At 40.1% G+C, this 26,108-nt stretch overlaps 1 protein-coding gene across 1 annotated transcript in view; it reads left to right on the top strand.

Moving 5' to 3' along the window:
- OCA2 (OCA2 melanosomal transmembrane protein) overlaps positions 1–26,108 on the top strand; it is a 220,655-nt gene that overhangs the window by 27,113 nt on the left and 167,434 nt on the right. Inside the window, exon 4 of the mRNA XM_084528709.1 lies at positions 14,430–14,719. Within this exon, the coding sequence (XP_084384835.1) occupies positions 14,430–14,719 (290 nt within the window). The remainder of the gene's footprint in view (positions 1–14,429; positions 14,720–26,108) is intronic.

Here is a 26,108-nt window from a genome sequence, read left to right as displayed (position 1 = left end):
CAGACTGTGCTCGTGTTGTATGCAGGAAGAGCAGCACATACCTGTGTGGGTGCCGGGACAGGCAGTGCTGTCTTCCTGGCAGTTCATCTGCTAAGCATAAGTGCCCATGAGTGCCAGTGACCCCATGCCATCCCCTTTGTCAAAAGGGTCTGTTTTAGCAGCTTCCCAAGGAGAAGCAAGGTCAAGATATTTCAGGTTTGAAACAAGAGGTGGGTTGACATGAGGAGCACATAACCAGCCATCTTTTTGTTTATTAGAAGAATTTCTGCAGGTTCAGTGCCTCAGGGCAAGGGAGGGAGGCTGCAGACAGCAGCACTTATCAGTGTGGTTTCTTCCTCTGCAGAGTGGGTGAGGTGCTCCACCGGTACCGGAGTCACAAGGAGGAAAGATCTGCACAAGTCCCACCAGCTACAGGGACTGCAGAGAAAGAGCAGAGTTCTGCCTTCTCCTCCCTTGGAGGGTTCATTTTGAGAGTGTTTTTCTCTTATTGCTGGGAAATCCAATTAAAATACAATATCTGGCTAAACTTGCTATCTTTATCCCAAAAGCATAATGAGCTCTTTGCATTTTGTGTGCCTCTCAGCTAATGAGTTCTCCCCTTTTATACGGAAGTTCTGAAGACAGATTTTTATTAAGAAAGGAAAAGAAGAGTCTGAATACAGTACCTTTCAGACATCCTGCCCATGTCAAGAGCTGCCAAAGCATGTAGAGTGCGATTACAGCTTCCTATTTCATTGCTGAAGTGGCTCTATAAATAGCAGTGTTCAATGAAAATTGCCAGCCAAAGCATTGCTTTTTAAGCATGAAAATGCACAAAAAAATCTCAGTAACTAGATTTTTTTTTTTTTTCCCTAAGCATCCTAAAGGTTTTATAGGTCCAAAAGGAATAGATTACTGTAAGGATTTTTGAAATAACTTCTTCTACTGTGATAACGGTATCTGTTTTTCCTTTTTCTTTTTCTTTTTTTTTTTTTTTTTTTCCCCCAAAGATCTGCAAAGCTACGGTCTAAAAAACAAATTTCAGTTGATACTGACACTCATTAATACAATCTGGAAAATGAACCCTAAATGATAGTGAGATGAAAGGAAATGTGTAAAGCCAGACTTTCACATAGCTTGGGTTTAAAGGGGACTCTCATCTCTAACTTGCACTCTTGTATCACACATTTTCACATTTTATACAGTTTTCCCAAGTCTCGGATTGAGTAGTGTCCCAGTGATAAGTCTAGATGGGAAGATATTGCCAGTCTGCTGTCCTCAGTAGCTTGTTTCATGTTTCAGCAGTTAATCTATGTGACCACTTAAAAACGTCATAAAAAATTGCTGTATTTCCTGTTTGGATTTATCTGGCTTCATCTTGCAGACATCAGTTTTTATCTTGCCTTTTCCACTAAGTTAAAGTATGCATTAGTACCAGATATTTGCTCTCTGTGGAGGTGGCCTAATAACTGAGTCATCGCTCCATTTTTTTTTTTTTTTTTTTTTTTTTAATGGGACTTTGCAGTAAGGCATTTCTCAAGCCCTTGAATTATTTGCATTGTGAGTTTTCTGCACTGCCTCCCTTCTTCCAAATTCCTTTCCAAAAGGAGAGCCCTAGTACTTGGTAGGAAACAAATTCTAACATGGCAAGAGATCAAACCTCAATACCTGTGTGCTATTTGGCCTTAAGCCTTCAGGGATTACATTTGTCCGTTTTGCTCCATGGTGCAGGAGGATGCAGGCTGAGTTCTTTGTTAAATGCTGGAGCACCTTGCAGGGCCACTGCTCCTTGCTACATAGCTTCACTGTCTGTAAATAGGCTGCACTCTTTGGTCCTCGACCTATTATGCGCCCAGGTCTGTATGCAGAGATCCTTGGTCTGACTGGGCCCAGATGGCTGCCTTAAAACAGGCTGTAATAATACAAAATTCAAACTGCAAGGCTATCCATTAAAAAAAGTGTATCTCATTAATATCAGGGCATATAAACTGAAGCTAAAGGTCTGTATTCCCACAGGGATACTTTTCACAACAGCTGTGGCCAATGCAAGACTTCCAGTTAAACAGCTGTTACCATTTCTCCTTACATTTAGAAAAGAACAAACTTTTGCATTCCTTTTGAAATGTTTTACCTATGTTTATCAATCATTCATGGACTATAGACACCTTTTCCCTCTTCATGCAAATTGGTTTTCTTTAGCTATTTATTTACTGTTCTAAAAATAAAACTAGAGTTCAATTTATCTGTCTTTAATGATACAGAAGAGAAACCAATCTTTTTGGCAAAAAGATTTTTCTGCATTTACCCACAGACTGCTGTAAAGTCCCATAAACCAGAAAAAAATGCTTAGCATATTAAATCTAACACATTTCATGAACACTTTCAAAAAAAGTTGAATGTAGTAAACACAACCATTTCTGGACTTTGCTAAGGAATAAATTAGTTGAACTACAACTCTGAGCACCAGAGAGACTTGATTTACTTCCAGATAAATGATATTTAGCTTTAAAATGCAGACTACTTGGATGTCAGAGGAAGTTAATAATTTAGAATTCTTCATCGCTGAGGTAACTCAGAACTATTTCTGCTATGAGGTAACTTTTGTGAACTCTGATAAGTGAAAAGAGTATTTTATCTAACAATTATCCATAATCCAGCAATTATCTTTCATGAAGTAAAAGAAACAAATGTCTGCAGTCTGATATGAAATTCATACATATCTTTAAATAACACATCTCCCGAAGTACAATCCATGATTAAAATAAAGACTTTGGGATGCACCAAATTATCTAGTCATTGTCTTCCACTTTCTCATGACTGCTAGTGTGAGATTTCCATGATGTGTCAGGGTAAAAAAATAAAAAAATATTACAGGGGAATTGCTGCAAAGTTTAGGTAGGTCAAACAATCACTTTGAAGATAGCAGTCCTTATTTCCACCAATCCCAGCATTCATTTACACTGCTTTGACTGTGAAAAGAGGATTTAGAGTAAGTGCAAACACATCTCTCACTGGTTTTAGCGTAGGGAGAAGAGTAATTAGTGTGAATGTCAGACCCAACAGTTTTGTCTCCTTTTCCTTTTGCATTAGTTCCCGTGACCCACAGTGGGAATGAGGTGTCACCTCCTGAATATAGGGACAGGTACTAGGAGCACAGTGGATCCAGTCAAGATATTAGTTTCTTCCAGCACCCTGTTGAGGTCTATGACCAGCAAATTGTATTTTCTAAGGGTTATTTTTCAATAGGGATTCTTAAAAAGAGAGTATGATGATGAAGGACTAGAGATAAAAAAAAAAGCACTGAAAAAAAAAAAAAAAAAAAAAAAAAAGCTCTGCTCGTGGACTCCCAAGATCCTTCTTTCTGGACCCAAAGTATGCACACTCATCCCAACATCTCAAAAGCTCAGAGCTGTCCTTGCAGTGGGGTCTGCCCTGATTCACATTAGTGCTGTGCTCATACAAGCCCTGTGTGGATTGCTCTGCATGGTCAGGAAAAGGATCTTGCCTTTTGTCAGCCAGTAATGCTGCACTGCCCAACAGCCAGATTCCCCGTGGGAAGTTTTCACTTCTGTTTGAGTAGTTATAAGGTAAAATCTTCAAATGAGGAGACAGAAAGAAAGGGAATTTGGATACTCATCTCCCTCCCTCTTCTGGTTAACCTTCCCAGTATTGCATTGCTCAGCTGGTCTATGGTGAGTTTTTGATTGTATAAGGCTGTCAAGTCACGTTGGACTTAGTGTTTGAAAGCCAAAAATTCTAAAGGGGATGGAGGATCATGTGGCTATTCCTCCAGCCAAGTTTCCCTCAGATCTTTAAGCAGCTAGTTCAGAAATGCATGCTTGCTTCAGACCTTCTGGAGACTCGGAGGGCACAGTGTTTATTGGGATTCACAGAAGGACTTGCTAATGAATCTTCTGTGCAATGAACTTTCTGCCTAGGAATGCACCATCTGAAGTGAATGCCAAGGAACATAAGCACTTGTCAGAGGTGGTTTGGTTAAGATAATCTGAATGAAGAGGCCACTCTTGTTCCCCCTTCCCATGAAACGTACTCTCATGTAGAGTGCAAACATTTTGCTGAGAAAATGCAGTTACTATTGATATTACAATGCACTTCCCAGTGCCTTCTGCCTGAGAACTTCAAAACAATTTACAGCTTTGCTGAGCGAACCCTGCTGGATGAAAGTTACTTAGCAGACAAGGCACATCTTTGCCCCAAGACAGACAGACGGCAAAGCAGGGAACAGCAATCCCAATTCTCATCTCCAGGTTGGTGGCAGCTGCTTGGCTGTGGTTTCACTCCCAAGCACTTAAAGCAATTCCTAGTTGCTGAAACAATGAAGTCGCTTGATTAGTTTTGAGATTTTAGTGCTCTTTATTTTGGTAGGAAAGCTCTGCTTCTGTGCTGTATTTGAAATATCTTCTTCCCAGGGATACCTAAATAAAATAATTCACGACCCAATTCCCATCAACATGAAATGATTGTCTGCCATGAGAGGAGAAATGCTGTGGACCCGGAGGGGATGGTCTGACATCCCTCCCTTCCTGTATTTCCCCTGTGCATGATCCTGGCAACTTCTATCTGTAACCAAGTATCTCTTGCAAGCTTGGCATTTTAAGCCTCTGTTTTACATCTTTGAAGGGCTTGATCCAAAGTCGAGTGAAGACAGTGGAAGGACTCTCACTAGCCTCCATGTATTTTGGATAAAGCCCCAAGGCTCACATTCCACACATTTTACCTTGGATTTGGATTTTCATAAGATTTAGCACTCCAGAAAGCTGCCAGCTTCTCAAATCTACATCTCATAGCATGTGCTTTCAGCTTCTTGGTTTTGTAAGAATGTTTTAAAGCTGAGGGAGAAATTAATGAATTTGTCAGGACTGTAACATGAACCAGTGCCATCAACAGTATGGGCACACTAGTTTTATCAATGAAGCTGTGCTTCTTTTTAGTGCATGATCATTTGAAAGAAGTAGAAATGTATATAAAAGCAGGCTCAGTTGCAACACAAGAAAGACAAAAAGCTGTGTACAGCAGTAGGGTGCTAATGGAACACCCAAATTCCAGAAAAGTAAGTGCTAAATATGTCTCTTTACTTTTTTTTTTTTTTTTCTTTTTTTTTCCCCTTGTTTGTTTAGTGTTTGATTGATTTTTTTTTTTTTTTTTTTTTTTTTTTTTTTTTAATTCACACAAGAACAGGTTGTTAGAATAACACTGAAATTTCTAGCTGAAACTGAAGTTTATTAGCTCAGTCAGGTCTTACCCTCTCCCAGCTGAAATCAAAGCATAATTTTCATACAGAGTGAATCAAATCCCTTTGGCTATCTGGAAAGAAGAATAAGTACTAATGATGCTTGCAATCAGTACAGATATGTCCATTTACAGTGGTCATTTTCTGGTTTCTAGAATGTTTTGCTATTTGCCATGGCTGTCTCAGAAAAATATTATTTTAGCATTCATTCCACTATAGTTTTGTCCTGTGGTGATGATTAATTTCTGAATATAGCCATGAAACCTGTTAGTACAGGAAGGAAAAAAAATATTAATAACTCCAACAAATTATTTGTAGAAAGTAAACTTTTTTTTTTTTTTTTTTTTTATCATAGAACATAGAAATAGATATATACAAAATACTTAACTAGCTCCCTTAATGTTCCCTCTTGGTTTAATTATCTTGAGTATATTATAGCCAGTGTCAATAAATGAGGGTCAGTTATTTTTACCCATAGGGAAGTAAAAATTCCAGCCTCATTAACAGTGTATGAAATATTTACATTCACTTTGTAAAATATAATCATACCTAGTATGCTGCTTTGTTTGTAGTTGAAATAGTAGCTGTGCCAAAGGACATTTCACAAACAAATTCCAGTCTGATAGATACTAGGACAAAGAGGTGTGCTAAAACTGTGTCTATGTCACCGCTACCTCTATTTGCGCTGGGGTTCTGTATGAAAGAGATGTATTTTATTCTGCTTTGCTGTATATTTAGAATATAGGAGAAACCATCAGTACCATGAACTCTGCTCTTCTGCACCTGTTGGTATTTTATTTTTCCATGGTACAGCTGCCAAGGCATATGGATGCTCTAATTCCTTTGTGCAAAGAGACTCCTTATCATCATCTTTTCTATGAAGTAAATTTAGGCTAACAGCGGACAGGAGAAATGTGACATGAACACTTATTGCCTCTCAGTATTCTAGCTGCTGCAGCAATTTCGAGCACCTGCGGTTTATCAAGTTAGACATAAGAAAGATTGACACTGTGGGAATAACAATCATCTAGACATGTCATTCCGGGGGCAATAACACATTTTTCTGCACTTTGTTTTAGGGAGTTTGGTGTTCAGCTTGAAAGTCTGTAGAATAATTTGTTAAGAACTTGTAACATTTATTAGCAGACTATGGGCATAAAAGTAATATAAAAATGTCCCTTAATATTATTCGTTTTCAACTTGGCAACCTGAGTTTTCTTTTCTCTAAAACACCACTGAAACTAGCCAGGGTTATTTTAATGATTTAAAAGTATAGTGTCAATTAATCAACCCCTTCCTACAGTCTTGCTTTTTACTTAGAAAACTATGCAAATAATATTTAAAGATATAAAGACCTTTATACACACCCAATATGAGACTAGAGCACTGCTACAAACTGTGACGTGTCTGAAGGATAAGGAACCCAAAGTAAAAACAAGACCAGCAATCTGCAATCACCAATAAAGGCCTATTAGAAGTCATTTCAGATTTCAGAATACTCTTCTCCAACAGCCTTTCCTGCCTCACCTGTGGTCACCCTGTGCTGCCTTTGCCTGCAGCAGCTGGAGAGGCACAAGGCCCTGGCAAGGGCTGTGGAGCCAGGTGTTCCTTGTCAGCCTCTGCCTTGGGACCTCAGGGGTTACCCACAGATGTGCTTCAGGGTGATCTGAGCACATGAGATCTTGTTGCTTTCCCATGAATATGTAATGATGGGTTATGAAAGTGCCAGAGAGAAGTCAAAAAGACTCTCAAAAGTCCTCTAGCAAGGCTATAGTGCTGGAGTTTTCCTCATCAGTGTCAATCATTTCATATTCTTGCACAGAGGCTTCATGAAAGGCCTTCGGCATCTCAGCAGGCTAGGTAGCTTTCCTGTAACATGGTATTTGCTATTGATCTCATTTTTAAAAGAATACAGAATGCATTTTTAAAAGAATAGCATTAACTTTATGGCATAAAAAGAACTTTCATAGCTGAAGGAGAGAAGAAAACTCTCTCTGGGTTTGCATATGGGTCATGACAGGAAAGAGACTGTTTTTTCATGTTTTTCCTTTCGAACCTGCCTGGTTTCTCAGTATGTCTCAACTAAAGCAAAATGCATTTCCTGAATAGTTTTGAGCTACATTTTACAAGTCTCTTCTAGAGTATTTTTTTTTTTTTTTTCCCTAAAGTAAGACCAAGCCCTAAATCCAAAAGAATCTATTTGAAAGTTGTATCATCTTCCTTCTGATATAGCCTCCTTCTAACACAGCACCCTGCATCTCCAGGCTCATCAGGAACGGTGCTTCTCCCTCCCATTCCCTCCACAAGGTGGGAGCCATTTTGTCTCCAGTGAGGGTGCTTCACAGGTCCTGTGTGCTGATGATGCATCTATAGTTCTTGAATAGTGTTGCCTGACTAAGTTGTCCAGTGACTTGTATTAATACTGACTTTCATTCTCCCTCTCCCTTTACCTGCTCAGCTTACCAGCAAGAAATCTGCTTCAACAACTGTACTGTTTCAGAGCTGTGACAGCATTAGGCACATCTTCAAATGGCCAAGCACTGATGTTGGCCTCAGTAACTGTACAGCATTGCTTTGTGGTACAGTACACGTGTCCCTCACCCCCAGGTCCCTTGGTGGTCAGTGGGAGATGCAGGAACTTCTGGAGTATGATGCATTTGCCCTGTCTCAGGTGCCCAGGTGAGGCTGGTGGCCAGGGCTTGTCCCTCTCCACGGGCTCTATGGTGCACCCTGCTCCTAATGACCAAGCTGATAGCTCTTCATTTAAAATCATTCCTTCATCAAGAACTCCTCCTAAAGGGCTCCTCAAACTGACTATTTAGATAAAGCAAGAGTAGGGCATTGTGATGCAGATATGCAGGGACATTTTTTTTTCTTAAAAAAAAAAAAAAAGCCTAATTTCTGGGGTATCTGAAGCTCTCAAACAGGATGCTCAGTTGCTGTCCTGATGTTGACAGGACTCTCTGTGTCAATGGCATCTTTGACTTGACTGAATGAGACCCCCCTAAACAGTTTAACTTTTTTATTTTACTGATCCTTAAAATCCAGCTGACCACTGCTAATCAATATCTCAAAATACATTACAAACATTACCTGCCTCAGCTGTGTACAAAAGCCCTATGAGATCATTGCTGCCTACCCAGAAACACTGTCTCCCAGCTATTTATAGATATTTTATCCATGAACAACCAGGTGAATCCTGCAGCGGGGGGAGACTCAATGACGGCCAGACTCTCCTCTGCACACCCTAAGTGTGCAAATACTTGCTCTGCGATCACCCCTCACCCCACCAGTGGACCCGCGTGTGGCTTGGGGGACACCCTGCTTTAAAAACGTGTGTTCCTGTGTATATATGCATTTATTTATTTATTTTTCTGGGGAAAACCCTTTTCTGGCAGGCGGCGAGGCTGCCAGCAGGGGTCAGCGTCTGCCCGCGTACCCGCAGTGCTGCCGCGGTGGCGTTGCCGTGCCTTTCCCCACTCGCTTTTCAGCTACTTTTCTTAGCCAGCCCAGTGGTTTTACGCTTTCTTGGGATGCAATTAGACATCTTCGTTCTGTAAAGGAGTTGCCACCTGGGCTGCTTGGTGTTGCTTCTCTGCTGTGGTTTGCTGCCACTGGTGCAGTTGTCTGTGTGACTGCACTCTAAAAACAAAAATAGCACCAAGTCTTTTTCTTTTGTCTGGTGGCCTGAAAGTGGTTTCTCCCCTGAGTTACTTGTCTATGGTCTCATAGCCTGCAAATGGTGCTATCTGGTTAGTTATTTGAATCAGGACTACACAGTAAGCTTGCCCACTGCGCAGCCCTCTCCATCATGACCATCACCATCATGACCAGCCCAAAATCTTCCTCCTCGTACTCTGTCACCAGCCATGCCCAGACCCCCCACAACTTCCCTCACTCCTCGTCCTGAAGCAGACTTCCCATTTACTCACTCTTATTGTCCAGTCCACCTTGCCCCATCTGAGGACCTCCTAGCCTGGCCATCACCCCTCTGCAGCGAGGGACATCCATCCTGCCAGGCCATTGCTCCCGTATCATCCCTGAGCTCTGTGGTCACATATAGGATGCCAGTCCAAAGGAGGCAAGGCACCAACAAGGTCATGGTCCCATGTGTGAAAGGTCTGAGAAGCAAGGTGTCAGGGCTTTTGCTGAGCTGGGAAGTCTGTAAGACTGTGAAGTCTGTGATCCATCAAGGGCTGCCTCCCAAATGCAGGAAGCCACCAAAAGGGCAGCCACTATCTTGCAGCAGTGAGATTTTGGGGCCTCTGCTGAATTCTTGCAAGGCACTGTGGCTGGAGCCCTTCCTCACTTTCCTGGACACATGTGGGCCCATCCCTGAGTGACAACATAAAGTGTGAGGCCACAGCAAATGGCTCCATGCTGTCTCACCTCCAAAGAAAAGAAGACCCCAAAGTCATTGAAGGAAAAGTAGTGACAATCCATTGTGGCCAGCCCTGCTCTGTAGTCTTCCCACTCAGACACACAAGGGAGGACTGCTCTGTGCAGCATTATTCCATGCAATCACTAATGCCACCCCATGGGATAAAGGAGATCCTTTAAGTAGGATAGGCACAGCTTCTGTGGAAAATAGCAGCAGTGGGATATACTGTCAAATCATGTATGTCAAAATAATTTGTTACACCCTCTAAGCCCAAACCAGTCTCACCTGCTTCCTACAGTTAGAAACACTTTCTGTTTATAAGACAAAACCTACCAAATAAGAAACACTGGGAATTCTTGCTTGCACATCATAGTGTTAGACACCCCAGCACCTTTTCTTCAAGTAAAGTAAATAAGTATAAATAAGCATATTTTGGCAGTGCTGGTGTGGGAGCTTTTGTGTGTGTGGTGTCTTTTTTTTGGCTGCAGTCTAGGGTAAAGAATTTTACCCAGTGTTGGGAACGGTTCTCGCCTGTCCTTTGGGCAGCAGGGTCAGGGTTATGCAGGGCAATGGCCTTGTAGGAACAACCCTGCCATGGGAGGACTTCTCAGCTGTAGTGCTGAAGCCCTGCTGTTTCTCAGGGCCATAGACTAGGAGTTGTTACTTTCCTCCCTGCAGCTGAGAAAATTTTTAGGCATCTTTGCCACAGGAGGCCAGTACAGTATTACCTGTCTGACTTGTGGCGAAGCTATCATGAGATGCATACCCAGAGGGAGATGCATATATAGAAAGCTGCCTTCGTGGCACATCTGCCTTGGGGTGCTCTGTGAGCACTTTGTGAGCTCCTTCTCAGCAGTTTGTACCTCTGGCCTCTGCTTCTGGCACAGGGGCAGGCTGAGAGAGGATTTGGTGGGAGAGAGGTTTATTTAGGCTCGGGTGATGTAGAGAGCCTTCCCAGGCAGGTGATATCTGGCTTTAATTTGCCTTGGGAGAGAGGCTCCCTGGCACATCTGAGCCCTGGGGGGGTGAACATGACTGTTGCTTAAAAAGCCACGCTCTCCTTTGCCTGAGCCAGGCAGGCATGGTGGCATATCCTGCTGGGCAGCACCACACATTCCCTCTTCCAGTATATATTTTTTAGAATTTGGCTTTCTGCCTGGTAATGCAAAGGTGACTGAGTGTAGAGGTAATATTTTTTCCAGTCTTGGTGGGAGAAAGGCTTTGATGGATCATGAGATGCACAAGACAGAAAACATACTGCTTATGGATATTCTCTCAAGAAGATGTCATATTTTGTAGCCTCATGGGCTCTAAGATTAAATTCTTCTTCATTTTTGATTGCAGAGATGCTACCTTGTGCTTAGTGATACTCAGGAAAATAATGTTTTAAATGATATATTACCAGCTACATCATTTGCCTCCAGCGTTACGTTTTGCAACTAAAATACATGCTACACAAACCCTCTTAAATAAAATAATTCAGATAGCCTGTTGATCTTATTAACATCTGAAAACTTAACAAAAAAAGAAATTCTGTACTAGTACTTTAAAAACAGATGTTCAACTGCTTGGACTGGGATGAAAAGGATGAAAAAGGATAACAAATATTGCTTAAATACTGTATTCATAGGCAAAGTCCAGATGGGTGGTTGCTGGATCAATTTCTAGCTGTGGCTAAAAAACTCTTGCTGGTGTGTGGCTCCAGACAGATGAACCCCAAATGAACTTTCCTTGGCTAAAATCTCTCCTCACCTTCACATGGTAACATCTCACCTATGTCTCATTGCTGATGGAGGCATTGTAAGATAAGAAAAAGGAAGAAGAAATAAAAGTGAAAAAAAGTTCTGTAACTACAGAGAAGTGCAGTCATTTGAGATTTTCTTGAATGGTAAATGCACCGATGTCTTAGACGCTTAGATACCATGGTGATAGTTGCCTTAGCAATGTTTTAGCTACGTGGGTAATCACAATCAAACCTGTCTCTTGTGGCAAAATGATGCTGTATTATTTTATTTTTTTTTGCAAAGCTTTTGTGAATGTGCAATAATGTGGTTTATGATTTGGTATCCAGGCATCAGGTTTTCTCTCAAGCTTTTTGTCCTTGGCATTCTTTTATTTTTCATTGATGTTAGTTCTTAAAATAAATTTCTTTCAGGCTAAGGCTCTGTACTTATAAGACCCTAACTGATTTAGTCCTTACTCAACTCAAGATAAAACTCCCATTTTTTGGGGGTGACACGGGATCAATTTTAGAGGTTGTGTTCAGGTTCTTGTCTTTAAAAAAAACTAGTACAGATGGAGCTCATGTTTCCACAGCCTGACATCACTTGAAGGTCTGTATACTTTCACAGCAGGTGCTCAGACAAACCAAATGTTATGAAAAATGTAACAAGTGGGAAGATAGCTCAATTATAATTTACAGTCTTAATAAAACCAGTATGTAAATATATATAGTGAGATTGAAGACAAGAACTATTATATTTTCCATGTGCAGTTTGAAATATTTGCATTCCAAACTTATCTATTAGAGTGGAAGGAAGGTTGTGATTTTAGCACAGGCAGCAAGTGGCTGCCTTGTAGGGCAGCAGCTTACCAGAGGTGGCATAAGGGTGTTGATGGGGTGGTGTTGGCCTCCATGTGCTGTGAGTTGGCCTGCCCCACACCACCAGCCTTTCATCTCAAGGTACAATGCAACAAGCCCAGCTTTCCTGGACTTTTACTCAGGATTTTGTCATGGGTCACCAATATTCAGTGCTTTCCAGACACTAGAAAATGCCTGGACCAGCTCACTGATGGCGTAGTTGGTACTACATCAGCCATGCTTCTGCTCCTTATACTGGGTGACAAAGGGACTTGTCCCTTCAAGGAAATATCTGGGGGAGAGTATCATCCATGGCAAATTTAAGTGTCATTAGTGTTTTGTGATGCGTGCCAGTCATGCCCCAAAGTGGGATCCCTGTGAAGGGAGTAGCTTTGCTGACTTCTTCCAGCAATTCAGCACACTCTCCCTACTGCCTTCCCTTCCTTTCTCCTCTCTTTCAAGAAAACCAAGAAAGGCCAAGTAAACAAAGGCTTATTTGTGCTGATGTTTTCCAGGCTGCTAATGATGGCAAGAGTCAAATTAGACAATCTAAGTGCAGGTCCTTATAAAGTCAGGTGAAGAAGATTAGGATATGAGAACGAAGGATACTGGGAATAGAAAGCACTAGAGAAGGATATGCCACCTGGGGAAATTCTAATTTAGATTTGTCTTGCAAGCCCATCTTTGCTTGGAGCCAAGATCTATGTTTCTATTACTATTTCAGTCATTCCTTTCAGGGTCCTCTATCCTTTTTGAGCTGTGCGACTGGGAGAGCTCAAAGCTGCACGAAGCCACAATTGACTTTCTGTTATTTCCATTTCCAGCGATTTCTCCTGCTGGGCCTATTCCCTATTACTGTGCTATTTCTGCCCCATGGCCCTGCAGGTCTACCTGCCTGTCCTTTGCTGAGGTCCCTGAAGGGAGAAGTGGGGACATGCTCCAAAATGGCTGCTGTCCCCTGCCTTTCGGACACACAAGGCTGGCAGGCCTGTGTCCCAGGCTCTTGCTGTCCTCTGTGGTGGCTTTGCCACTTTGCACTTAAATAGACCCATAATTAGGTTCCTCAGCATGTGTTCAAGAAGGGCTGCTCTCTAACTCGGTCTCTGTGTCTGATTTGGGCACTTTGTGGTATTCTGAAGTGCTTTTTTTTTTTGTAACTTTTCACATCGAATTTTAATGATCAAAGTATAAAAGCTTTTTGACTGTTACGCACTAAGTTTTATTATAATCACTGTTAATAATCATATAATAGAACCTAATTTTCATCAAGGTTGGATTCACATTTCATAAGTGCCGCTGGCAGCTGGTGAAATGGCATTTTGTCTTCAGAAACCTTGAATATCTGATCTGCTTAACGAAGGGCTGCTGCCTGTGGCAGCACTTCAGCCTGACAATGGCTTTCAGAGGGAGCTTGTGGGCCGGGAAGGGAGCAGTGGTTTCAGTAGGGCCATGGCCACTGCTGTGGTCAAGGTAAAAGCCATATGATGTGGTGAAATGGCATTAACACAACCCCAAGTATTCTGCAGGGGGAGCCTTTCTGAGTCTGTGGCCTCTGCGCCAGTCCCTGTTGGCCCAGCCCTGTGCCCAGGTGCTGGGTGGCAGAAGAGCTGGCATGTGCAGTTGCTGCATCCAACAGGAGCTTGGGTCTCACTGTCTTCATATCTGATGTTCTGTCTTCATATCTGATTTATCAACAGATAAATCTCCCCTTCAAATTTGGCCAGAATTTTGTTTCCAGTCCCACTTTCCCAATGTTAAGAGGTCTGTAAATCTGAGTTAATTCTTCCTGGCATAAGCTGGATTTCCACGCACACAGAGCTTGAAGAATTGGTATTTTTGTGCTTCTGAAGTAAAGCCCAAAGCTCACTGATAGCACTGTGGCTGCATTTGTTTCTCATTAACCAGCCACAATGCCAGCCCACACTGATCCATAAGTGATTATGGCTTATTTTGTGGGACAGGTCAGTGCAAGTTCCTGGAAAATTTGTGGGAGAAAATCATGGCAGACATGGAAAAGGTCTCTTTATATATTTCTGTGCTTTTTTATAATGACTAATTTTGAAGTTACAAAGAGGTTTAAAACTTTGGATTTATTCCTGGTGGAAATAAACCAACAAGAGAGATACCCAAAGGTGCACAAAAAAATCTACTGCTTGGCATTTTTAACACGCTTGTACTGAAGTAAACATTGAGTCAATTCAATTTAGTCCTAATATATTTGTTTTCACTTTCTTTAGGAGAACACCCCCCAGGGACAGATGTACTTGGATAACAAAGATGACAGTACAATTTCTAGACAACAAGAGATGGAGCTGAATCAGACCCCTTCACATGAAACTGGTTTATCTGCAACAGTGGCATCCAAACCGGGGACGAGAAGTTGCAATGAGCTGCGACTATTAAGAGAGTATCATGGCATGGTAGCTAGTCTTGGAGAGCCACAGATGCTTTGTGAAAACAGAGCAATAGGGGAGGATGACTGTGTTGCTTTGGGGAAGGATTTCACTCAAGTTCCCATACAGGGAAGGTAAGAATCAGGACAAGCAGAATATTTTTCTTCTAATTCAAATTCATTTTTACTTCCTTGCAAAGAAGATATGTATTGTCAATAAGAAAATGTTTTTTCTCCCACAAAGTGAACAGAAAGCTTAATGGGACATCAGAGCAGTCTTAATTGCCTTAGGAGGGTGGTGGATCACTGTATTTCTGAACTAATCTCAGCTTTAATAGCAGCTATGGGCCCATTTTGCTCTTTTCAAGATTAGACATGTGGTTTTTCTTCCCTGCTTGGTGTCACAAAGTGACATAAAACATACAGGGATAAAGCAGTCTTCAGGCCTCAGCCCCCATCTTTTTCAGAAAGCTGCACCCACCTTCCTGCAAAGGCAGGCAGTAGCTCCAGGCCTTCTGATAACACTTTTCCTGTTGAGTAAAATGTAGTCACTGTGAGTGACTCAGGAATAGGCATAAAATTAAAGAAACCTCTCTATGCTGTCTTACAGACAAATGTATATCTGATGTTTTATAGTAATATATTAGGGATCGGGAAAGAATCTCCTGAAGTTTCTCCTTGTTTAATTTTTACCTCTCTTGCTCCTGCAAAATATATATGTACATATTATATATATATATATATATATTTATGTGGAGATGAATCTTGTCTGGCTTGTAGTGTATATTTTAGCCAATGTATGTCAGTTGCAATTAAAATACTAATGTTATCTATGTGACCCCTCTATTATGAGTAATTACCCTTTAATCAATGTGACTACTCAACAGAATGCAGATAAAACCATGGATAAACTTTTGCAGGTTCACAAGTTTTTTGACGAGTTTCAGTAGAATAAGTATTAACTTTTAATGTCAATTGTTCTTTTGCTTGCAAAGAAGAGTACTAACCATTAAAAAAGGAGGAGAGAGGAGAGTAAATCTTTTTTTTTTTTTTTTTTTTCTCCATATAAAGGTTCACTAAACTGGCATGTCTTTATGGTTTGTTTTAATGCATCTACTTAACTTAAATTGCTGAATTATCTTTCAGGGATAAGATTCCAAGGCTTTCTGAATTGTTCAAATGTGAACTGAGACAAGACTTTCTAAAAAAAACATTTAACAGAACAGAGGATTTATCTCAGTTGCAAAAATTACCTTTAAGAAGGTGTTCTTGAATTAACTGAGGTCCTTTTTTTTAGGGAAGTAGATATCCACCCTATTTTGGACTGAACATTTTCATTTGACTGCAGCATAATCCTCTAGGTATTTTATGGTTAGTGTGTGTGTTGTCTTGAGCTGCCTACCTGTCAAAATGCTTTCTAATTTCCATCACATATTGAAGAACAATACCCTCCAGCTTTTGTTACATTGCATTAGGTTCTCTGGGCTCTGTATGAAGACTGGACCATCCACAGTGGTCCTGGACCATGCACAGAACATCCTTCACACTGAAATAAGAGTCAGACTTCCTCCAGTACTCCTCACTATAGGAAACACAGGCATGTTCCTCTGAACTGCACAGCAAATGAGGTCTAGTGGTGTTCAGTGGGACTGCATCTGTCTGAGGTGTTTATTTACACTGAACTGCACTGTGTGGTATATAGTGGTCTACTAGAAATACAGCTTTTAACATAGTGCAAAACACTATTGAAGTTTGGATTTTGATTTTGAACTTCATTCATTCTCCTCAGCCTTTGCGTAATGGGTTGATCAGGCTCTTTTTCATTAATATCTTATTATCATCTTGGTACATGAAAATGCCTTTCAGCTCATAGACACCGTGCCATGACACCTTCCCAAGTCCCTTACCTTGCAGGAAGGTTTGACACTGCTCTCTGGCCATGCTTTTTAGGTTAGCCCTGACATTTCCAAAAGCACAGGCTATTTTCTTCCATCTTGTCTATGCATGTACAAGCTATGTCCACAGAGAAAGGCTCTTCAGTCTTCTTGGTGTCATCAGCAGCAGTGCTGCTTCCACAGGAGAAGCCAAACATATCTTTGTGTCAACCAAATCTGAAATCCTCCTTTTTGATCCACTGGAAGGGGGTGATGTCAACTGTTTTCAGCCTAGGAGTTAGTGAGCTTCAAAGGCCACCATAGAAATAAATTTTTCTATAGAAATAAGATGAATAGTAATCCCTTTTAACCAATTACTTTCTGATGCTATTAAAAACTATGTTACTGAAAAAAGAAAGTTCTTCTTTGGAATACAAAAGTGGTGGAAGAGTGGGTAATAAAGTAACCAGACCCTGTTGCATTCATTTCATGTTGTCCTTTTGGTCCCCTCTTTTTTTTTTTTTGATGTAATTTCTGGCTGTACCTCTTTTAGGTGGTCAGATAATATTGTTATCTTCTTAAAATAAAATTAAAAAATGATGGCAGTTGTGCACTGAGTATATTTGTGAACTTTTCATGAGAAATTAGACAGTGAAAAGAAGGTGATGAAACCAAGCCCTAGAATAACTCCACTTTAGTTACATTTAGATGAATTTGGCCCTGGAATTTGTTGGTTATTTAATAAGATAGTCCTTGGAAATATCTTCTTTAACTTTAATGCCTCATTAAGAAGATAGATCCCCATGATAAAAAATAACACTTTTTTTTTTTTTTTTTTTTTTTTTGAATATGCTTGAATTTGTGTTTCATCAGGCAAAACTATTTCTCTCAGTATTTCTCCTGTCTTTCAGTTTCACTTACGTAATGCTCATTTCTGTAAGGAAAGGTAAAAACAATCAACCAAATTCATCTCTTCCTTTACCCTGAATCTGTGGTCCCAGGATCAGTAGGGAAATGATTGGTTTGCAGTGAGAAGGTCAGTGAGTTAAAAATCTCTATTGAATTCTTGGTTTGCACCAATACAACAGAAAGATTGCAATTGCATTTCCTGTTAGTTGGAGAAGCTGGGAGAGGATAAGCTATTGTACTGTATTGTAAGAAAGTGAAATTATGCCTTTAGGAGTGAGGGATTATAAATCTTAGTTTTGATTTATAATTATGATGACATATTGCTAATTTAAAGGACATTTATGCGAGTTAGAATTTGATGTCAAAAGAAGACATGGTTACTGTCTAAATAAGTAAAATTTATGTGACAATTTAAAAGCTTCTTCAGACAGGGGAAAATGACTGAGGAAAAAATAGCTCAAAAACATTCAAAACATTCTTTATGTGTCCTAAGACTAATTTTGATCGTTGGCTATTAGAATAAAGTGGGATCTTCTTCTATTCAACAGCCACACAGGGAAAGCAGTTGTTTTCACATTATAATTGCATGTTTATGTAGGAACCATTCTGATTTTTCATGTCAATCATGCAAACATTAGAGAAGTAGTCCAGGACAGATAAGTGACTTCACAGCAAACTGACACATACATCATTCTCGTGTAGCTTCTAGTGATATTGCTCACTGCTTGACTGGTGACACTTTTGTCTTTCTTTTCATTTCTTATCAGTAGTGAATGTTTCTGAGTTTTGAATTTCCTGTGAGGATCCTGAAATGATGTGACACTGCAGTGAACAAGTAATATTGAAGAAATTTTAAAGTCACGTCTTCGCTAATTGATCTAATGTGGTTCATTTGATGCTGAATATGCTCTCAAGTGTTCATTGCTAATATGGAGGCATGTGGCCACAACACAGCTTGCTGTGAGCACACTGTGTGGGTGCACAGGACTGCAGAGACTCTGTCAGTTCCGATTACAGTTCTCTGTTGCTGCCCCAACTGCATCACAAAATCCCCCTCAAAAACGGAAGCTGTACCTCGAAAGAAGCAGTCAGCACTTCCAGCAAACTTTTAGCTTGAAAGATAGGAAGTATAACAGAAAGACAATGTTATGCAAAATAGGAAAATAGATTATTGGAAAGTTCTGCTGCCCCCTTCTAACTAGATGTTCCCCAGTTCCTGGAAAAGAGCTTCTGAGAGTGGTAGCAGAAGGATGGCAGAAACGTGGTTGTATGACATAACTTAAGGGCAATGTTGGGTTTCACTTGAACAAAATATGCATGTCACACATAAGACTGATTTTAACTTTTTTTTTTTTCTTTTCTGTTAATGAAATACACAGACAGAAACATCACTCATGATGAATTTTCCTGTGTTCAGAGTTCTTTAGTTCTTCTGTTTCTGTGTACTATTTTTCATCTCAGTGCTTATTTGTTATAATTATTTACAATGTTTCAAATTAGTCATGTGTTACTATTTCTGTTCTGTCATCAGCAGACTAAAACCCTAGCAGTCCCCTGTAGACACTCAACTGCTTTTTGATTCTGACAGGACATTTTTGTAAGCAAAAATCCACCAATATTAATTTTTGTTTCTCAGTGCTTTGTTGAAGGAATTAGGAGGCACTAATTAACTGCTTCACACTTTTTCCACTGTCAAGCTAAAAACTGAATTCAGCACTAAGTGAAAAATGTACAGTGTACCAACCTACAGAGATCAAATATTACAACTGACTTCCTGTGACATTGCAAAAAAAAAAAAACAACAATTTTTGCAAGCAGCTGCTCTCTTTCTAATGGTTAATAACATGGTTATGTTGGGTGTTGGGTTCTTCTTAGTTAGACCTCTTAGACCGATTGTGGAAAGATGCCAGTAGCCTACAAGCTTCAGTCCTCTTTGGGGTCTGACAGCTGTTTCCTCATGTAAACCTCTTTTTCAAGAGGAGGGAAGGCTTTTAATGTCAGCTATGCATTTTTTTTCCCCTTTTTCATTTTCTTTTTTTCTTTTTACATTATAAGGTTGAAGGGTTAAGCCAACAAGACAGCCAGACTTTGAGAAGAAATGTGTTGCATAGAGGCAATCACAGCTGAGCAGGAGGGCATGCATGGGGCTTAAATAGCTGATGTGAGGAGCTATCAGTGTAAGATGAAGCAAATAACTCAGTCACTCAGTATACCACAGTGAAGCCTTTTCTTTGAAAAACTGTTCTGTATGCCTTGTTCTGTATGCTTTTATCTCTCTAAATCATGAAACATCCATTGAAGGAGGAACTGTAAGGTAGGTATTCTAGTTTCTAAGTAAATCTGATAATCAGCATTGTTTTATCTCTTTTGTTCCTTCTTCCAGTGATTATTTTGTTGAAGATAAAAGGGTCTCAAGGGAGAGATGAAGGGTTTGCAGGATACTTTTGCTCCCAGTAGTTAGGGTAGCTAGGTGAGAGCTGGGATATCTTAGTTCATACTGAGTGTTTGCCAAAAAAATATTGCCACAGCCTCTGCCCGGGACTGGCTCCTGGAGAATTGCTGCTGAGCACAGAGGGGGCTCTGGGACACAGGTGGATGGAGAAGTATCTGGCAGGAGAGATATCATGAAAATGCAGGCAGTAGCAATATTGAGGAGGATGAATGCAAGCCCTTGTATGTGGCTACAGAAAGACACTGGGCGAAGCCAAAATGGTGTGAAGTAGAGTGAGACCAGGATGTGGTGAACTGTGGAATGAGACAGATAAAAGGAAGTAAATGCCATGGTTGTAAGCCAGGCTTTAATGTGACCAGTCCCCAGTTAAGATAAAACATCCTAACATTCCCAAAGCTGCAGTTAAACTGTCAGTCCCAAACCTTGAAACGAGCCAGCAGACCTAATGGCACTCCTTGTTTCCTCTGAATACCTTGCACTAGTGAGTATTTACAACTCCATCTTCCAACAAAAGATTAGAAGTGTTAGCAAAATAACATGGAAGTCCATGATCCCTCAAAAAACAAACAAACAAACAACAAACAACTCCACCCACACTAAACAGTCCTACAAAAATATACATTTGGTTCCTTTCTTTCTTTCTTTCTCTCTTTTTTTTTTTTTTTTTTAATTTTTTTTTTTTTTTTTTTTTTTTACACCCATAGTTTACTGTTTTAGGGCACAGTTCTGCTTGGTGGTAGAGATGTGTTTCAGTCTGCCCAACACTTTAAATGTCTCTCCATTAGAATTAATTAGCATCAGATTGGTTTGTCCTTTTGCATTAGAAGCACTGGAAATCATTCCTCAGCTACAGCAAAAGTTTCCAGAATGGTGGCAGTCATACATTTAAGAGCTGAAGTTCATGTTAAATTGAATGTACTTGATGGAAAAATAGATAAGTGGAGATGGCAAGAGTTAGCCAGTGAATTAAAAAAAAAAAAAAAAAGGATCAGAGTCTGTAGTCTGGCAAATCATTTTTTTTTTTTTCTCCCCAAAACTGTTATTCATAAGGAGCTCAAGTGATTTACTCTGAAATACAGCAAAAGCTGATAAATGAGTCACCGAAATGCTTACAGTGACCAAGCAAGCAATTCTCTGCTTGATAGGTACTAATGGGACTTCATGGGCAACCTGGAATAATTGTGCTAATGGACCAGCAGAAGTCAGAGACCACACAGAGCTCTGTCCACAGCAGGTCAGAGCTAAGTCAGGGACAGAATAGTGAGCTGGAGCCAGGTCCTGCCAAAAGTGGGTAGGTTCAGAATTAATGTACTTGATCATTTTTTTTTTCCTTTGCACATTTTATATTTCTTTCAGGCAGGGTGAAATAGAAAATAGATAGATTGGCACTTACAGAAACTCACAGTTTTCATAAATGCAGCAGAAGATACTGACTCAGTACTGCCTGTGAATTAGCATCATTCAGAAGCAGCTGTGAAGGGCTGAGGGTTTTGCTCACACTTTCTGAGCAATTCCCTTTTTCTCTGCCAGTTAGTAGGGACAGTAAACACAGTCCATCTGCCAGTCACTTCCTGGTGTCATCCAGGAGAGTTTTTATAAGGGCTCCCCTGCCTGAAGTGAAGCTCTGGCAATGATGGAGTATGAAAGCATTTGTCTCAGACAGCCATGCTGGCAGTTATATTGAACTGGTATGTGTGGCAAAACATTTGCTGCATTTGCTGTTTGAGAAGGAAGCGCTATATTATTGATAAAATTATTGTTAGTCTAATCCTTACCTAATGCAGTGCTTCCTTTAATGAGGTAGGTAAATATTTCTCAGTGACTTTTCTACCCACTCTTGTGGTCTTATGCAATTGATTTTCTCTTCTTATAAAATAAAAAAGTAAAAGCAGCTTGAAATATTCTTTTGTCTCCAATCTTTCTAGTAGTGATACGAGCAACTCTACCTCCTCAGCCATGTCAATGACATGTGAGCTGCAATCCTCTTTAGGAGTGTATTGACAGCTGGTACAGCATGTAAACCTCTTAGAGTGAAAAGCATGAACCTGAATTTAGTCTGATAAAAGGAACTGTAAACCCAGAAGGGAGGGTAACAGAGAATACACTCTGTTTTTGTCTGATGCATCTTTAATTGTGTAACCTAAACAGCAGGGATATGTCATAATATTACATAAATACACAGTTTTATAACATCTATTGGTAGCACATGGCTTCTTTGCCGAGCTGTACAGAGTGGCTGCACAGTACACTTCTTTGTCTACTGTACAGAGTAGCTCCCACTGCTTGTTTGTGCAGGTCAAGACGACCAAACTCTCAATGTGTTGTGGCACAATGGACTGTCCCCAGATATGAGCTAGGCCAGAGCTGTAAGTAATAGGGATGTTTCAGAGTAAAAAAATTAAACGTCAGCTTGTGGAAAGCTATTGTTTTTGACCACAAATTAAATAACAACATACACCCATTGCAAATCTGTTCATAGTTGTATAACAGTACTGAAGAGGATTATAGGGCCAGAAATATTTCAACTAGCCTATTTTTGCAGAAGACAGACTGTCATTGGCAGAAAAGAAAGATAGATTGTCATAAGTATTTGTGTGTTTGGATATAGTACTAGTCGCAGCTTTGAACCTGTAGGTCTGTCAACAGCAGTTGAAAGAGCTCCATTAATGTCACTGGACCTGTCATGCTTTTCTTCAGCTGGAAATATGATGTTTGTGAGGCAGAACACGAGTTCCACATCACAAGCAGTTAACAAATGTACCAATTTATATACAATTTAGAGTAGGACTGAATTTTCTTGTGTCAATCCAACAAATGTTTTAGAGGCTCAAACAGGCGAGACAGAGAAAAGAAAATTCTGGTCTTCGTACTTGTCAAGCACTGTATAAATCTAGGGAGATTTAGGTCATACAAATAATGCCTTGAGGTCATCCAAATAAAGTATTGACACCAGCTTCCTTATATGTAAAGGTATTTATTTACTTGTATGCAGAATTAGTTATCAGGTTCCTGCCCCTGCTGTCTATGCATTTCTTCATGGACAAGATCTTCATAGTATCATGGTCTACATCACATTTGGTCTTTGTTGTCAAGAAGGATGATCTTAGTGACATCATAACCTGTCCTGTTGAGGTTTCAGTGTTATTCACCAAAGTTAAGTTAATATATAAACTGCTGTAACACTACAGGGTTGAGATTTTAACCATACTTATAGCAATGAAGAAGGAATGTTGATGGAATCTATCCTTCCTTTCTAAATTTATAGCATTTTGAAAATTTAATGTCTATACATTTTTGGCTTAAGTTAAATTTTACTTTTTTATCTCCACCATGAGTAATGATATTTCTCCTATCTAGCCCACAATTCTACCTAATGCTTCCAGGGGAGATAATTCCTGTAGCTTTAGTTCTTTCACTATTCTGATTAATTTTCAGATTACATAACCTTAAAGTAGTATAAAACATACTTCTGCTTCTCATGCATTTCATTTTTGGTTTGTTTTTTAAAACATTTATTTGAAATTGGTGGATGAAAAGCTTCACATGAGCCAGCAGTGCTTGCAGCCCAGAAGGCCAACTGCATCCTGGGCTGCATCAACAGGGGAGTGTCCAGCAGGGCGAGGGAGGTGATTGTGTCCCCTCTGCTCTGCTCTTGTGTGGCCCCACTTGGAGTGCTGCATCCAGGTCTGGGGCCCCCAGCACAAAAAGGATGTTGATCTGTTAGAGCAGGTCCAAGGGAGGGCAACAAAGATGATCAGAGGGCTGGAGCACTTCTCCGATGAAGAAAGGCTGAGAGAGCTGGGGATGTTCAGCCTGGAGAAGAGAAGGCTCCCGGGAGACCTCGTTGCAGCTTTTTAGTATTCAATGGGGTCTTACAAAAAGGATGCAAGGTGACTTTTCACTTGGGAAGATAATAATAGGACCAGGAATAGTGGTTTTAAACTAAAAGAGGGGAGATTTAGATGAGATATTAAGAGGAAATTCTTCACTCATAGGGCAGTGGGTCACTGGAACACGTTTCTCAGAGAAGCTGTGGCTGCCCCATCCCAGGAAATGTTCAAGGCCATGTTGGATGGGGCTTTGAGCAATGCGGTCTGGTGGGAGGTGTCCCTGCCCATGGCAGGGGGCTGGAACTGGGCAATCTTTAAGGTCCCTTCCAACCCAAGTTCTATAATTCTATAAATTGCAATCTACTTTTAAGTGACATGAGTCAAGTGCAATGCCATTATCTGGGCTTTAAAGTTGTTCTGTTTGTGTAGAGGAACAACCATTGTTACATACTGATTATGGAGGTGTAAAAGAGCTACCTATACATTACAACTTTTAAGAGCAATGACTAAGAAGCTATTGGACTGTGCAGTTAGTCACATGGTCTAAAATTTTGTGTAGACCTGTGGGGTGCCAGGAGTTGGACTTGATGATCCTTATGGGTCCCTTCCAACTCAGGATATTCTATGATTCTATGATTCTATGGTAGCAGTCATTTTATTGTCTCTCTTTTGTCTTGTTTTCTCTCTTTTTCCCCCCACTTCATTGCTCCTCTGCCTAGTGTATCTGCTTACCTTTCTTTTTCCTTTGTGTTTTCGTATTGTCAGAGTGCCCTTCAGATTTCATGCTATACCATGCCCTATTGATAATTTCTTTTCTGCAAACTGCTTGTGCAGACTATATTAAAAAGACATTTGTTAGTGCAGTGGCTGTTTATCTTTGCAACAGTTTCTTCAGTTGTTTTATTCAAAAGATACATGTGAGAAGCTGTGTTTTGTTGGCATTACACTTTATCCAGCTTTCAGGCATCTGATGTGCCTGTCAGACTTCTCTTATTTGGAGATGCTGTTAATTTAAGAGCACTAAACCTTTTTGATATGTTTGATTTGATAACCAAACAGCTGTGTAACTGGTCCAGTGCATAGCAAAGGACAGGCTTTGCTTTTTTTTAATTATTATTATTATTTTTAATTTTTAATTTTTAATATTTTTTTATTTTTCTGATGAAAAGCCTGTTAGTTCATGCTTTTAAAAATGCTAACGGGTGTTTTTGATTGAAAATTAATAGATTATTCAAGCAGTAACCTTCTTCAAGAAACAAAACACTTATAAACTTTCTTCTATCTTTAACTGTCTGAATTAGCCGTGCTCCATGGCACTTCTGCCAGGACGGGACCAATAAGAGAGATTCTTTGTCTCAATTCTTCTGCTTTTGGAAACAGTCATATTTGTCTTGCTTCTTTAGTGGTATTCATTTGTAAGGACCTGCTGGTTTTTCATCTCTCTTTGTGTAGCAACTTGGAGCCTTCTGCCTTAATGAGAGGAAGAAGACAGAAAGAAGCTGAGGGCAATGGGCTGCTCTGTCAGCATGGGGTTTCCCCTTTTCTGCAGATACTGTCTTGCTGGAGAATTATCTTTTTGTAGCCAGCAGCATTGACTCTCTCCCTTTTCTCTTTTCTTTTTGTTTGGGAGCACAGAATGAGGTTTTATTTATGTAACCTCCTGTCTGGATAGTCAGAAATTTTTATGTGGATGCAGACTTATTATCCATATGCCTACTGAGCAGAATCCTATCTTTTTATGGTGATCAATATCCAGGTCTTGTTTAGCTTTGGGAGGCCACTGATTTTTAGAACATGCATAGCAAATGTCGTGACATTTCTCATCAAGAATATGCTAGGTCAGGAGCAAGATGGAAAGAAATCACCTCTGTGAGATTATGGAGTAATCAAAGTGTCACTCTGTAGAGGTCCAGAAGGAATGCAGTGTCTGAGAAGAGAGAATCTGGCATCTGTGTGATAGGGAGGGAAGTACTGCATCGTTGCTATGAAGAAGTATGATGTACAGTTAAACCGTGTTGCTGGAACAAAGCCACCTGACAAGTAGGAAAAGGAATTTCCTTCTGAACCCTGAAAGACCTGATTTTGTTTTGTTGACTTTTTCAGTGCACGGGATGATGTTGTTAGCTGGAGAATGATAACAGCTTAAATCAGGAGGAAAGGAAGCTGAAATGGCATCATTATTCTTTACTTTTTCTCATAAGTCTCACCCTTTGGGGTGAGACTTGCAGATATAATTTTCATGCTAGTCAGAATGAGACAAGGAAATTCTCAGAATTTCTTGGAATGCATAATTTATAATAGTTTATTATTATTATTTTTATTTGTGAAAACCTATATTTACTGTGTTTGCAGACTCAGATCTTATGTTTCAAAGTCATATTCCATTCCACTGAATCAAAAACCTATGTTTTAAAGCTTCTTGTTAACATAAATTAGATAGCTCCTTTCTGACACTGTAG

The sequence above is a fragment of the Aythya ferina genome, assembly GCF_964211825.1.
Source record: "Aythya ferina genome assembly, chromosome: 1".
NCBI lineage: Eukaryota > Metazoa > Chordata > Aves > Anseriformes > Anatidae > Aythya > Aythya ferina.
Note: the sequence above shows the minus strand (reverse complement) of the source record. Positions and strands in the feature narration are given on the sequence as shown.